At 34.4% G+C, this 15,692-nt stretch overlaps 1 protein-coding gene across 1 annotated transcript; it reads right to left on the bottom strand.

The window, feature by feature from the left end:
• Positions 1-626: 626 nt before the first annotated feature.
• On the bottom strand, positions 627-12,487 carry LOC309624917 (general transcription factor 3C polypeptide 6-like). The gene is given in 3 exon segments (XM_082383643.1): positions 627-2,408; positions 2,410-2,654; positions 2,658-12,487. Coding segments are annotated over 3 exon segments (657 nt in total). The 5' UTR covers positions 2,769-12,487; the 3' UTR covers positions 627-2,107.
• Between the last annotated feature and the right edge of the window lie 3,205 nt (positions 12,488-15,692).

A 15,692-nucleotide genomic window follows, 5' to 3' on the forward strand; every position in this document is an offset into this window, starting at 1 on the left:
GCATTTATTTTCTTATTTCAAATTTACTTCTACAATAGGAAAACTGGCATAGATTAATTATATAATATTACTCATAAGCATGGTTTCCTACTTTTTTCTACCATTTTTCTTGAGATATAATTGACATACAGCACCATATTTGTTTGTTATAAGTCATAATAATTTGACTTAAATACATCATGAAATAATTACCACAATATGTTTAATGAACATCCATCATATCATATTACAAAATTTTAAAAAAGAAAAAATATTTTCCTGTGATGATCACTCTTACCATTTACTTTCAACAATTTTAATATGTAACTTACAGCTGTGTTAATTTTATTAATTTTGTTTTACGTTATGACCATAATACATATAGTACTTCATCTTATACCTGAACTTTTGTACCTTTGGATTACCTTTATCTCTTTTTCTATGAGTTTGTATGTTTGTTTGTTTATGAAGTGTAATTAACCTACAACACTATGTTAATTCCTGGTGCACACCATGGTGATTCAATATTTCCATACATTCAAAATGATCACCACAATAAGTTTAGTTTGTCTGTTTGTCTGTCACCATACAAAGGTATTAAATTATTATTAACTACATTCCTCACACTGTACATTTCATAACCATGATTTATTTATTTTGTAACTGGAACTTTGTACCTGTACTTATACATATATCAATAATATCTTACATCTTATTTACCAATTCATCTACTGATGGCCACTTACGTTGCTTCCATATCTTGGCTATTGTAAATTATGTTTTAATTAACATAGATGTGCATAATTTCCAATTAGTGTTTTATTTTTTTATTTTTTATTTTTTTATGATTTGGAAATGCTTTTAATCAGGGTAAGTTGTTTTCCAAATAAACAGTAAAAATTTACAAAACCTACTGAAGGAAAAAATTCCTCATCCTAGAACATTAGTTCTCTAATCTGTCACAACAAAGTTACACCTCCAACAGTTGTGAGATATAATTAACATGAGGAGTGTTTTAACTTATTAGTACCAGGTTCAACCATATAAAATTGCAGAGTTTTGTAGAAACAAATATTGGTAATTTCATATAGTTCAACCTGTATCAAAGTTTGTGACTAATTTACTTAAAAAATATAAGTTAGGGTAGATCTAGGTTATCACCATAATATTGTAGAATGTTACAGCTGAATTCCAATCATCTTTCTTCAGTGGGAAAGAAGTGAAATTACAGCTGGAATATCAGAACTGTACCTTCACCCTTAAGCACTTCTGAATTCTTTTTCTGTTCTCAGGAGTAGTACTGACTTTGGTAGACTGGAAAATGGCTCCCTAAATATTTTCATGCCACAATTCTCAGTTTTATGCCTGTTTAAATTACATGACAAAAGGGACTTTGCAGATGGAATTAAGGTTATAGACCTTAAAATAGGGAAGTTACCCAGATGTGCCCAGTGTAATCAAATGGACCTTTAAAAGAAGGCAGAAGGGTCCATCATCAATAAGATTATGGAAGAAGCAGGAGAGATTCAAAGACTGAGAGGGACTTGACCATTGCTGGCTTTGAAGAGAAGGGGACCATGAGTGAAGGAATGCAGGCAGCCTCTAGAAGCTGGGCATGGCTCTCAGCCAACAGCAAGGAAATGGGACCGTGATCCTTCAGCTGCAAAGAACTGAATTCTGCGAACAACTGAATGAACAAGGAAATGGAGTCCCCCACGCCACGTCCAGAAGAGAATGAAGCTCTGCAAATACCTTGATTTTAGCCCAGGTGAGACCCATATCAGATGGCTGACCTACAAAACTATAAGACAATACACTTATGTAGCTTAATACACTTTAGCCACTAAGTCTGTGGAAATTTGTGATGGCTGCAATAGAAACTCACACTTACCTTAGTAAAACCCCCATTTTAAAGGACTCATCACAGAAGGGTCCCTATAGTCATTGAAACCATATTTTTAAAAACTCGTATCTGGTCCTTAATGATTCTAGTATATTAAACTATATTATAATTGGAAATATGTATATAGCCAACAAAAATAATAAAATTGTGAACTGAAAACTACAAAGCCAGTTATTTTATATAAAAACTCTAAAAAGCTAATGACTAGTTTTTATGAGAAACATTTCATCTAGGAGTGATTTCTAAGGCAGTTTCTTGAGTTTCCATAAAAACAAAGCCTTCTGCCTCAGAAGGGATATCAATAAGAGGACCAGAATCCTCTATATCCAAGTTCGGTGGTTTCTCCTGTTCATAACTCAGGTTTGAATTATCTTTCATTTGAATCTCTTGCTCTTCCAACTCCAAAGATTTATCTGGGTCTGGAGCTACAACTTCATCCGCTTCATTTTCATGCAGAAAACTACAAATCATGTTGGGTCTACAGGAGAAATAATTTTCCTTGATTTGCAGCCATTCCACACCACCTGTTTTCTTCTCCTTCCTTCTTTTCTGTCAGAAGAGTTCTTGTCATGCTGAGCTTCTTCATTGTGTGGCATTTATATTTTAGCACTGTTTTATTATTGCCTTCTGCATCCACATGTTCAACATTTTCTTCAAATATAACACAGGTCCCAAGAGTGTCTTCATACTCTCCAGCAAAGACATAGCTGTCCACTTGCAGAATGGGCTTCTCAGTATCAAGTCCCAAAATCTTGCATTTATTTTCACATTTTTAGAGAAAGTCTGAATCAATAATTCCTGATAATTCCACCAGAACCAACTGCTCTGCCTCCTCCTCCTCCTCATCCCAGTACCCCCGACTCGACTCCTCGGCCGCCGCCGCCATGCCGCCGCTCCTCCGCGTGGCCTCCAAGCCGAGTGTTTTTTTTTAAATATTTGTATGTAATGCTTTTTAATTCTTTTTTTTTAAATCAATCATCAATTTTATACACATCACTTTATACATGTGAATCCCAATCGCCCAATTCAGCACACCACCATCCCCACCCCACCACAATTTCCCCCCCTTGGTGTCCATACGTTTGTTCTCTACATCTGTGTCTCAACCTCTGCCCTGCAACCCGGTTCATCTGCACCATTTTTCTAGGTTCCACATACATGTGTTAATATACAATATTTGTTTTTCTCTTTCTGACTTACTTCACTCTGTATGACAGTCTCTAGATCCATCCACGTCTCAACAAATGACTCAATTTCGTTCCTTTTTATGGCTGAGTAATATTCCATTGTATATATGTACCACAACCAAAAAGTGGAATTGCTGGATTGTATGGGAGTTCTAATTTTAATTTTTTGAGGAACCTCCATGTTGTTTTCCACAGTGGCTAAACCAATTTACCTCTCCAAAGGACAAGAAGTTTTCCTTCTCTCTATATCCTTCCCATACTTGTTATTTGTTGTCTTTTTGATAATAGCCATTCTGACAGGTGTTATGTGATATCTCATTTTGGTTTTAATTTTGCATTTCCCTGATAATTAGTGATGCTGAGCATCTTTTCATGTGACTGTTGGCCATGTATATACCTTCCTTAGAAAATGTCTATTCAGGTCCCTTTGCCCATTTTTAAATTATGTTATTTTTTATTTAGCTTCATGAGATCTTTGTGCATTTTGAATATTAACTCCTTATATACCATTAGCCAATATCTTCTCCCATTCAGTAGGAAGATTTTTTTTATTTTTTGAGTTTTCCTTCACTGTGCAAAAGCTTTTTAGTTTGATGTACTCCCATTTGTTTATTTCTTGTTTTGTTTACCATGCCTGAGGAGACATATCAAAAATATTGCTAGGACCAATGTCAAAGTGTGTACTACCTAAGTATTGTTTTAGAAGTTTTGTAGTTTGAGGACTTACCTTTAAATCTTTAATCCATTTTGAGTTCATTTTTGTATATGGTGTGAGAAAGTAATACATTATGATTATTTTGCATATAGCTGTTCAGTTTTCCCAACACAATTTATTTCAGAGGCTCTCTTTTCCCTGTTGTGTATTCTTGCATCCTGGTCATAAATTAATTAATCCTCTAATGTAGCTTCATTTCAGGGCTCTATATTCTGATCCATTGATCTATATGTTTGCTTATGTGCCACTTTGTACTCCTTTAGTTATCATAGCTTTGTTCTATACTTTGAAATTATTGAGTATGATGCCTCCAACTTGTTCTTCTTTCTCAAAATTGTTTTGGCTATTCGGGGTCTTTTGTGTTTCCCTACAAATTTTAGAATTATTTGTTGTAGCTCTGTGAAAATTGTCCTTGGTATTTTGATATGGATTGCATTGAATCTGTAGATTGTTTTCAGTTATATGATCATTTTAACAATATTAATTGTTTCAATCAATGAACACTACATCTTTCCATTAGTTAGTGTCATCTTCAATTTCTTTCATCAGTGTCTTACAGTTTTCAGAGTACAGATCTTTTACAGTTTTAGTTATATTTACTCCTGGGCATTTTTTTCTTTTTGAAGCCACTGTAAGTGGGATTGTTATCTAAATTTTTCTTTCTGACAGTTCGTTGTTAGTATATAATAATGCAGCAGAATTTTGTATATTAATTTTGTATACTGCAAGCATTACTGAATTCACTGATGCATTCTAATAGCTTCCTGGTGGTACCTTTAGGATTTTCTACACATAGAATCATGTCATCTGCAAACAGTGACAGTTTTACTTCTTCTTTTCTAATTTGGATTAGTTTTATTTCCTTTTCTTGTATGATTGCTATGGCTGAGACTTCCAATACTATGTTGAATAAAGGTAGTGAGAGTGGGCATCCTTGGTTTGTTCCTGTTATTATGGGAAATGCTTTCAGCTTTTCACGATTGAGTAATATATTAGCTGTGGGCTTATTACATATGGTTTTTATTAACGTTGTGTTATGTTCACTCTACACCCACGTTCTGGAGAGTTTAATCATAAATGGATGTTGAATTAAAAAAAAAATTTTCTGCATCTATGGAGATGACCATATGAATTATATTCTTTAATTTGTTAATGTGGTTTATCATATTGCTTGAAAAATCATTGCATCCCTGGGATTAATCCCACTTGATCATGGTGTGAGATCCTTTTACTGTATTGTTGGATTTGGGTTTATCATATATAGCCTTTATTATGTTGAGTTCTGTTCCCTCTGTACCGATTTTCTTGAGAGTCTTTATCATAAATCGATGTTGAATTTTGTCAAAACATTATTGTGCATCTATTGAGATGATCATATGTTTTGTAACTGACTATAGTTGATATATAATGTTATGGTAGTTTGAGGTGTACAGTATAGTGATCAGAAATTTCTCATTATACTCCTTCAGAAGTTGTTACAAGATAATGGCTATAATTCCCTGAGCTTTACAATATATCCTGTTCTTTACCTCTTTTATACAAAGTAGTTTGTGTCTTTTAATCTTATAACCCAAAATTACCACTCCCCCATCCATCTTTCCTTTGAAAACCACTAGTTTATTTTCAGTATATATGAGTCTTTTTCTGTTTTTGCATATAGATTTGTTCATACTATTTTTTAGATTGCACATATAAGTGATTGTATACAGTATTTGTCTTTTACAGTCTGACATATTTCACCAAGCAAAATATTCTCTAGGTTTATCCACATTGTTGCAAATGGCAGAATTTTATTCTTTTCTTACAGCTGAGTAATATTCCATATTACTATATCCCATATATTTCTTATTCATTCATCTGTTGATGGATACTTGGGTTGCTTCCACATCCTGACTACTGTGAATAGTGCTGCTATGAACATTGGGGTGCATGTATCATTTTGAATTAGTGTTTACATATTTTCTGGTTATATACCCAGCAGTAGAATTGCTGTATTGTATGGTAGTTCTATTTTTAGTTTTTTGAGAATCCTATATACTGTTTTCTACAGTGCCTGCACAAAGTTACATTCCCACAAACAGTGTACAAGTGTTCCCTTTACTCCACATCCTTGCCAACATTTGTTATTTGTGGTCCTTTGGATGAGAGCCATTCTGGTCGGTGTGTGGTGATATCTCATTATTATAATTTAGGTTTCTGTAATAATTATTGATGTTGAGCATATTTTTCATGTGCCTGTTAGCCAGATGTATATCTTCTCTGGAAAAATGTCATTTCAGACCTTCTGCCCATTTTGTAATTGGGGTGCTTTTTGATATTGAGTTGTATGAGCTTTTTGTATATTTTTGATATTAACCCTTGCTTGTTTATATCATTTGAAATTTTTTTCTCCTATTCTGTAGGTTGCCTTTTCTGTTTGTTCATGTTTTCCTTTGCTGTGGAAATGCTTTTAAATTTAATTATGTCTGTTTATTCTTGCTTTTTTTGCCTTAAGAGACAGATCCAAGAAAATATTACTACAAGATATGTCAAAGAGATTTCCACCTATGTTTTTCTTCTAGGAGTTTTGTGGTTTCAGGTCTTACATTTAGATCTTTAAAACATTTTTCATTTATTTTGTATATGTTGTGAGGGACCATTTTAACCTCATTGTTTTTCATGTGGTTGTCCAGTTTTCTAAGCAACTATTGTTGAAGAGACTGTCTTTCCTCCATTTATATTTTTTTCTCCTTTTTCATAGATTAATTGACCATAGGAGCCTGCATATATTTCTGGGCTCTCTATTGTAGTCTATTGATCTATGTGTCTATTTTTGTGCCAGCACAATGTTATTTTGATTACTCTAGCTTTGCAGTGTAGTCTAAAGTCTAGTAGCATGATACCTCCAACTTTGTTCTATTTTCCTCAAGATTGGTTTAGCAATTTGAGTTCTTTTCTGGTTCTACATTAATTTTAGGATTATTTGTTCTACTTCTGTAAAAAGTGTCATGTGTATTTTCATAGGGATTGTGATAAATCTCTGGATAGCTTTGAGTAGCATGACTTTTTCAAAATTAATTCTTCCAATTTGAAAGCAAGGGATATCTTTCCATTTCTTTAATCATCTTTAATTTCTTTCATTAATGTTTAGTTTTTAGTATAAAAACCTCTTTGGTTAAGTTTATTCCTAGGTATTTTATTATTTTTGATGTGATTTTAAATGTGATTGTTAATTTTCATTCTCTTTCTGATCATTCATGAAAAGTGTATAAAAAGCAACAGATTTCTGTATATTAATCTTGTATTTCACAACTTTGCTGAATTCATTTTTTAGTTCTAATGGTGTATGGGAAGAGACTTTAGCATTTCTAAATAAACTGTCATGTCATCTGCAAATAGTGACAGTTTTACTTCTTCCTTTTCAATTTGGATGAATTTTACTTCTTTTTCTTGTCTGATTGCTATGGTTAGGACTTCCAATATTATGTTAAATAGAAATGGCAAGAGTGGGCATACTTGTTTTGTTCCTGAATTTTGTGGGAAGGATTTCAGCATTTCACTGTTGAGTATGATGTTAGATATGGGTTTTTTATAAATGGCCTTCATTGTTTTAAGATAAGTTACTTCTATACTCACTTTGATGAGTTTTTTTCATGAACAGATTTGAATCTTGTCAAATGCTTTTTTTGCATCTATTTAGATGACCACGTAATTTTTATCCTTCCTTTTGTTAATGTGGTGTACACCATTGGATTATTGACTGTTGCAACATCCTTGTGTCCCTGGAAAAAACCTACTTAATCTTGGTGTACAATCCTTTTTATATATTGTTGGATTTGATTTGCTAAATTTTGTTGAGGACTTTGCATCAGTATTTATTAACTATAATGGCCTGTAATTTTTTTTGTAGTGTCTTTGGTTTTGGTATCAGGGTAATGGTGGCCTTGTAGAATATGTGAATGTTCTGTCCTCTTCAATTTTTTGAAATAGTTTGAGAAGGATAGATATTAATTCTTTCTATCTTTAGTAGAATTCCCCTGTGAAGCTGTCACCATTCTGGACTTTTGTTTGCTGGGAGATTTTTTTTTTTTTTTAACTACAGATTCTATTTCACTACTAGTGATTGATCTGTCCAAATTTCCTGTTACTTCTTGATTCAGTCTTCACATACTGTATGTTTTTAGAAATGTGTCTATTACTTCTAGGTTGTTGGCATATAACTGTTCATAATGTTCTCATCATTTTTAGTATCCTGTGGTATCATTTCTTATTTCTCCTCTTTCAATTGTTTTTCAAAAATTTGGGTCCTTTCTCTTCTTGGTAAACCTGGATAAAGGTTTATCAATTTTTTAAATGAATTTTATTGGGTGCTTTTATTGTATATATTCTCATGGTAATTTTATTTTTATTTTTTTTGAGGAATCTCTGAACTGTTTTCCATAGTGGCTACACCAATTTACATTCCCAAAAACACTACAGGGGATTCTTTCTCTCCACATCCTCACCAACACCTGTTATTTATTTTTCTAAAAATCTTTACTGGAGTATAATTTCCTTACATTGTTGTGTTATTTCCTGCTGTATAACAAAGTGAATCAGTTATATGTGCACTTATATCCCCAAATAACCTCACTCTTGCGTCTCCCTCCCACACTCCTTATCCCACCCTTCTAAGTGGTCACAAAGCACCGAGCAGATCTTGTGCTATGAGGCTGCTTCCCACTAGCTATCTATTTTACATTTGGTAGTGTATATACATCAATGCCACTCTCTCACTTCATCCCAGCCTACCCTTCCCCCTCCCTGTGTCCTTAAGTCCATTCTCTATGTCTGTGTCTTTATTACTGTCCTGTGCCTAGGTTCTTCAAAACCATTCTTTTTTAATTCCATATATGTGTTAGCATATGGTATTTGCTTTCATCTTTCTGACTTACTTCACTCTGTATGACAGATTCTAGGTTCATCCACCTCACTACAAATAACTCAATTTTGTTTCCTTTTATGGCTGAGTAAAATTCCATAGTATATATGTGCCATATCTTCTTTATCCATTCATCGGTCGATGGACACTTAGGTTGCTTCCATGCCCTGGCTATTGTAAATAGTGCTGCAATTAACATTGTGGTACATGACTCTTTTTGAATTATGGTTTTCTCAGGTTATATGTCCAGTAGTAGGATTGCTGGGTCATATGGTAGTTCTATTTTTAGTTTTTTAAGGAACCTCCATACTGTTCTCCATGGTGGCTGTATCAATTTACACTCTCACCAACAGTGTAGGAGGGTCACTTTTCTCCACACGCTCTCCAGCATTTTTTGTTTGCAGATTTATTGATGATGGCCAATCTGACTGCTGTGAGGTGATACCTCATTGTAGTCTTGTTTTGCATTTCTCTAATGATCACTGATGTTGAGCATCCTTTCATGTGTTTGTTGGCAATCTGTATATCTTCTTTGGAGAAATGTCTATTTAAGTCTTTTGCCCATTTTTGGATGGGGTTGTTTGTTTTTTTTATATTGATCTGCATGAGCTGCTTGTACATTTTGGAGATTAATCCTTTGTCAGTTGCTTCATTTGCAAATATTTTCTCCCATTCTGAGGGTTGTACTTTCATATTGTTTATGGTTTCCTTTGCTGTGCAAAAGCTTTTCACTTTCATTATGTCCCATTTGTTTATTTTTGTTTTTATTTCCATTTCTCTACGAAGTGGGTCAAAAAGGATTCGCTGTGATTTATGTCATAGAGTGTTCTGCATATGTTTTCCTCTAAGAGTTTTATAGAGTCTGGCCTTACATTTAGGGCTTTAATCCATTTTAAGTTTATTTTTGTGTGTGGTGTTAGGGGGTATTCTAATTTCATTCTTTACATGTAGCTGTCCAGTTTTCCCAGCACCACTTATTGAAGAGGCTGTCATTTCTCCATTGGATATTATTGCCTCCTTTATCAAAGATAAGGTAACCATATATGCGTGGGTTTATCTCTGGGCTTTATACCCTGTTCTATTGATCTATATTTCTGTTTTTGTGCCAGTACCATACTGTCTTGATTACTTTAGCTTTGTAGTATAGTCTGAAATCTAGGAGCCTGATTCCTCCAGCTCCATTTTTCTTTCTCATGATTGCTTTGGCTGGGCTTCCCTGGTGGCACAGTGGTGAAGAATCCACCTGCCAATGCAGGGGACACAGGTTCGAGCCCTGGTCTGGGAAGATCCCACATGATGCAGAGCAACTAAGCCTGTGTGCCACAACTACTGAAGCCCACGAACCTAGAACATGTGCTCTACAACAAGAGAAGCCACTGCAATGGGAAGCTCGTGGGCTGCAACAAAGAGTAGTCCCCTCTCGTTGCAACCAGAGAAAAGCCTGCTTGAAGCAACAAAGACCCAACACAGCAAAAAATAAAATAAGTAAAATTAAAGAAAGAAAACCGATTGCTCTGGCTATTCAGGACGTTTGTGTTTCCATAAAAATTGTGAAATTTTTTGTTCTAGTCCTGTGAAAAATGCCATTGGTAGTTTGACAGGGATTGTGTTGAATCTGTAGATTGCTTTGGGTAGTATAGTCATTTTAACAATGTTGATTCTTCCAGTCCAACAACATGATATATCTCTCCATCTGTTTGTATCATCTTTAATTTCTTTCATCAGTGTATTATAGTTTTCTGCATACAGGTCTTTTGTCTCCTTATGTAGATTTATTCCTAGGTATTTTATTCTTTTTGTTGCAGTGGTAAAAGGGAGTGTTTCCTTAATTTCTCTTTCACGTTTTTCATCATTAGTGTATAGGAATGCAAGAGATTTCTGTGCATTATTTTGTATCCTGCTACTTTACCAAATTCATTGATTAGCTCTAGTAGTTTTCTGGTACCATCTTTAGGATTCTCTATGTATAGTATCATGTCATCTGCAAACAGTGCCAATTTTACTTCTTCTTTTCTGATTTGGATTCATTTTCTTTCTTTTTTTTCTGATTGCTGTGGCTAAAACTTCCAAAATGATGTTGAATAACAGTGGTGAGAGTGGGAAACCTTTTCTTGTTGCTGATCTTAGTGGAAATGGTTTCAGATTTTCACCATTGAGAAAGATATTGGCTGTGGGTTTGTCATATATAGCCTTTATTATGTTGAGGTAGGTTCCCTCTATGCCTACTTTCTGGAGGGTTTTTATCATAAATGTGTGTTGTATTTTGTTGACAGCTTTCTCTGCATCTATTGAGATGATCATATGGTTTTTATCCTTCAATTTGTTAATATGGTGTATCACTTTGATTGATTTATGTATATTGAAGAATCCTTGCATTCCTTGGATAAACTCCACTTGATCATGGTGTATGATCTTTTTGGTGTGCTGTTGGGTTCTGTTTGCTGGTATTTTGTTGAGGATTTTTACATCTATGTTCATCAGTGATATTGGCCTGTAGTTTTCTTTTTTGTGACATCTTTGGTTTTGGTATCAGGGTGATGGTGGCCTTGTAGAATTAGTCGGGGAGTGTTCCTCCCTCTGCTATATTTTGGAAGAGTTTGAGGATAGGTGTTAGCTCTTCTCTAAATGTTTGATAGAATTCGCCTGTGAAGCCATCTGGTCCTCGATTTTTGTTTGTTGGAAGATTTGTTTGTTTGTTTGTTTGTTTGTTTGTTTTTAAATTATGAAACTTTTATTATAGTATAAAGTACATACAAAAAGGGAACACATCAAAAGTGCACAGTTCTATCAATTTTGCACAAATTAAACACACCCCTGCAACCAGTCCCTAGATCAAGGGACAAGCATTACCACCTCTCAGAAGGCCACTCCTGTTTCCTTGTTGGACGATTTTTAATCACAGTTTCAATTTTGGTGCTTGTGATTGGTCTGTTCATATTTTCTATTTCTTCCTGGTTCAGTCTTGGAAGGTTGTGCTTTTCTAAGAATTTGTCTATTTCTTCCAGGTTGTCCATTTTATTGGCATATAGTTGCTTGTAGTAATCTCTCATGATCCTTTGTATTTCTGCAGTGTCAGTGGTTACTTCTCCTTTTTCATTTCTAATTCTGTTGATTTGAGTCTTCTCCCTTTTTGTTCTTGATAAGTCTGGCTAATGATTTATCAATTTTGTTTATCTTCTCAAGGAACCAGCTTTTAGTTTTATTGATCTTTGCTATTGTTCCCTTCATTTCTTTTTTATTTATTTCTGCCCTGATCTTTATGATTTCTTTCATTCTGCTAACTTTGGTGTGTTTTTGTTCTTATTCCTCTAATTGCTTTAGGTGTGAGGTTAGGTTATTTATTTGAGATGTTTTTTGTTTCTTGAGCTAGGATTGTATTGCTATACACCTCCAACTTAGAATTGCTTTTCTGTATCCCATAGGTTTTGGGTCATCGTGTTTTCACTGTCATTTGTTTCTAGGTATTTTTTGATTTCCTCTTTGATTTCTTCAGTGATCTCTTGGTTATTTAGTAGCATATTGTTTAGCCTACACGTGTTTGTATTTTTTACAGTTTTTTTCCTTTAATTGATATCTAGTCTCATAGTGTTTTCATTGGAAAAGATACTTGATTTGATTTCAATTTACTTAAATTTACCATCACTTGATTTGTGACCCAAGATATGATCTATCCTGGAGAATGTTCCATGAGCAAATGAGAAGAAAGTGTTTTCTGTTGTTTTTGGATGGAATGTCCTATAAATATCAATTAAATCTATCTTGTTTAATGTGTCATTTAAAGCTTGTGTTTTCTAATTTATTTTCGTTTTGGTCGATCTGTCCATTGGTGAAAGTGGGGTGTTAAAGTCACCTACAATTATTGTGTTTCTGCTGATTTCCCCTTTTATAGCTGTTAGCATTTTCCTTATATATTGAGGTGCTCCTATGTTGGGTGCATAAATATTTACAATTGTTATATATTCTTCTTGGACTTATCCATTGATCATTATGTAGTGTCCTTCTTTGTCTCTTGTAAGTTTTTATTTGAAAGTCTATTTTGTCTGATATTAAAATTGGTACTCCAGCTTTCTTTTGATTTCCATTTGCATAGAACATCTTTTTCCATCCTCTCACTTTCAGTCTGTATGTGTCCGTAGGTCTGAAGTGGGTTTCTTGTAGGCAGCATATATACGGGTCTTGGTTTTGTATCCATTCAGCCCATTTATGTCATTTGCTTGGAGCATTTAATCCATTTACATTTAAGGTAATTATTGATATGTATGTTCCTATTTTCATTTTCTTAATTGTTTGGGGTTTGTTATTGTAGGTCTTTTCCTTCTCTTGTGTTTCCTGCCTAGTGAAGTTCCTTTAGTATTTGTTGTAAAGCTGGTTTGGTGGTGCTGAATTCTCTTAACTTTTGCTTGTCTGTTAAGGTTTTAATTTCTCCATCAAATCTGAATGAGATCCTTGCTGGTTAGAGTCATCTTGGTTGTAGGTTTTTCTCCTTCATCACTTTAAGTATATCCTGCCACTCCCTTCCGGCTTGCAGAGTTTCTGCTGAAAGATCAGCTGTTAACCTTATGGGGATTCCCTTGTATGTTATTTGTTGCTTTTCCCTTGCTGCTTTCAATATTTTTTCTTTGTATTTAATTTTTGGAAGTTTTATTGTCTTGGCATGTTTCTCCTTGGATTTTTCCTGTATGGGACTCTGCACTTCCTGGACTTGATTGACCATTTCCTTTCCCATGTTAGGGAAGTTTTCAACTATAATTGCTTCAACTATTTTCTCAGTCCCTTTCTTTTTCTCTTCTTCTTTTGGGACCCCTATAATTAGAATGTTGGTGCATTTAATATTCTTCCAGAGGTCACTGAGACTGTCTTCAATTCTTTTCATTCTTTTTTCTTTATTCTGCTCTTTGGTAGTTATTTCCACTGTTTTATTTTTCAGGTCACTTATCCGTTCTTCTGCCTCAGTTATTCTGCTAATGATTCCTTCTAGAGAATTTTTAATTTCATTTATTGTGTTGTTCATCATTGTTTATTTGCTGTTTAGGTCTTCCAAGTCCTTGTTAAACGTTTCTTGTATATTCTCCATTGTATTTCCAAGTTTTGGGGTTACCTTTACTATCATTACTCTGAATTCTTTTTCAGGTAGACTCCCTATTTCCTCTTTATTTGTTTTGTCCGTTTGGGTTTTACCTTGCTCCTTCATCTGTTGCATATTTCTCTGTCTTCTCATTTTGCTTAACTTACTGCATTTGGGGTCTCCTTGTCACAGGCTGCAAGTTTGTAGTTCTCATTGTTTTGGTGCCTGCCCCCAGTGGATAGGGTTGGTTCAGTGGGTTGTGTAGGCTTCCTGGTGGAGGAGACTGGTATCTGTGTTCTGGTGGATCAGGCTGGATCTTGTCTTTCTCATAGGCAGGACTGCATCTGGTCGTGTATTTTGGCAAGTCTGTGAACTAATTATGATTTTAGGCAGACTTTTTGCTAATGGATGGCGTTGTGTTCCTGTCTTGCTCTTTGTTTGGCATGGGGTGTCCAGCACTGGAGCTTGCTGGTCGTTTAGTGCTGCTGGGTCTTAGCATAGAGATGTATATCTCTGGGAGAGCTCTCACCGATTGATATTACATGGAGCTAGGAAGTCTCTGTTGGTCCAATATCCTCAACTCATCTCTCCCACCTCAGAGGTTCAGTCCTGACATCCAGCTGGAGCACCATGACCCTGTCAGCCACACAGCTTCGTAATGAAACTGAAATACCAGCTCTTTTCCATTCTCAAGCCAGCTGATTTCCCAACTGGAGGTTACCCCCCAATTTTTTTATCTTTTCAAAAAACCAGCTCTTTGTTTCATTCATCTTTTTTCATATCGGTATTTAAAATCTTTCCTCTCTGATCTTTATTTCCTTCCTTCTGCTGACTTTGGGCCTTTTTTGTTGTGTTGTTCTTTTCCTTATTCCTTTAGGTGGTAGATTTGGGTGTTTATTTGAGATTTTTCTTATTTCTTAAAGAAGGCCTGTGTCACGATAAATTTCCCTCTGCTTTGCTGCATCCCATAGATTTTCGAGTGTTGTGTTTCCATTTTCATTTGTCTTGAGGTGTATTCTTATTTTCTTTTTGATTTCTTCATTGACCCATTGTTTTTTAGTAGTATTTTATGTCTCTTAGTATTTGTTCTTTTCCCATTTTTCTTTTTGTAATTGATTTCTTGTTTCATACCATGCAGTCAGAAAAAAAAATGTTTAATACAATTTCTATCTTACATTAATTAACTAATTTTTTATTATTCAATTGGCAATGCTGTGTATTGCATTACTTCATTAGTGGATATTGAACCATACTTGCATCCCAGGATATATCCAACTTGATCCTCGTGTATTATTATTTTATTGTAGTGTTGATTTCAGTTTGCTAATATTTTGTTGAGGAGTTTTTCATGTTTGTTCATCAGTGATATTGCCCCACAATTTATTTTCTGTTATATCCTTGTCTGGTTTTGTTATTGGTGTGATACTGGTCTCATAGAATCAGTTTGGAAGCATTGTTTCCTTTGCAATTTTTGAAATAATTTGGAATTGATAGGTTTTAAACTTCTCTTCATATTTGGTAGAATCCAGCAGTGAAGCTGTCTGGTCATTGACTTTTGTTTCTTGAGAATATTTTAGTTACTGATTCTGTTTTATTACTTGTAATTTGTCTGTTCATATATTCTATTTCTTTTTGGTTCTGTCTTGGGAGATTTTACACTTCTAAGAAATTTGTTCAGTCCTTCTAGTTTGTTCATTTAATTGTGTATAATTGTTTGCAGTAAGCTCTTATGATCCTGTGTACTTCTGTGATGTTGCTTGTAACTTCTCTTTCTTTTCTTATGTTATTGATTTGGACACTCCCTCTTCATTTCTTGAGGAGTCTGGTTAAAGTTTTATCAATTCTATTTATATTTTGAAAGAACCAGCTCTTAGTTCATTGATATTTTCTATTGTTTTTTTTTCCTCTGTTTCATTTATTTCTGCTCTGATCTTTATTATTTC

This window comes from Balaenoptera borealis (genome assembly GCF_965194805.1).
Source record: "Balaenoptera borealis genome assembly, chromosome: 3".
NCBI classification, from domain to species: domain Eukaryota; kingdom Metazoa; phylum Chordata; class Mammalia; order Artiodactyla; family Balaenopteridae; genus Balaenoptera; species Balaenoptera borealis.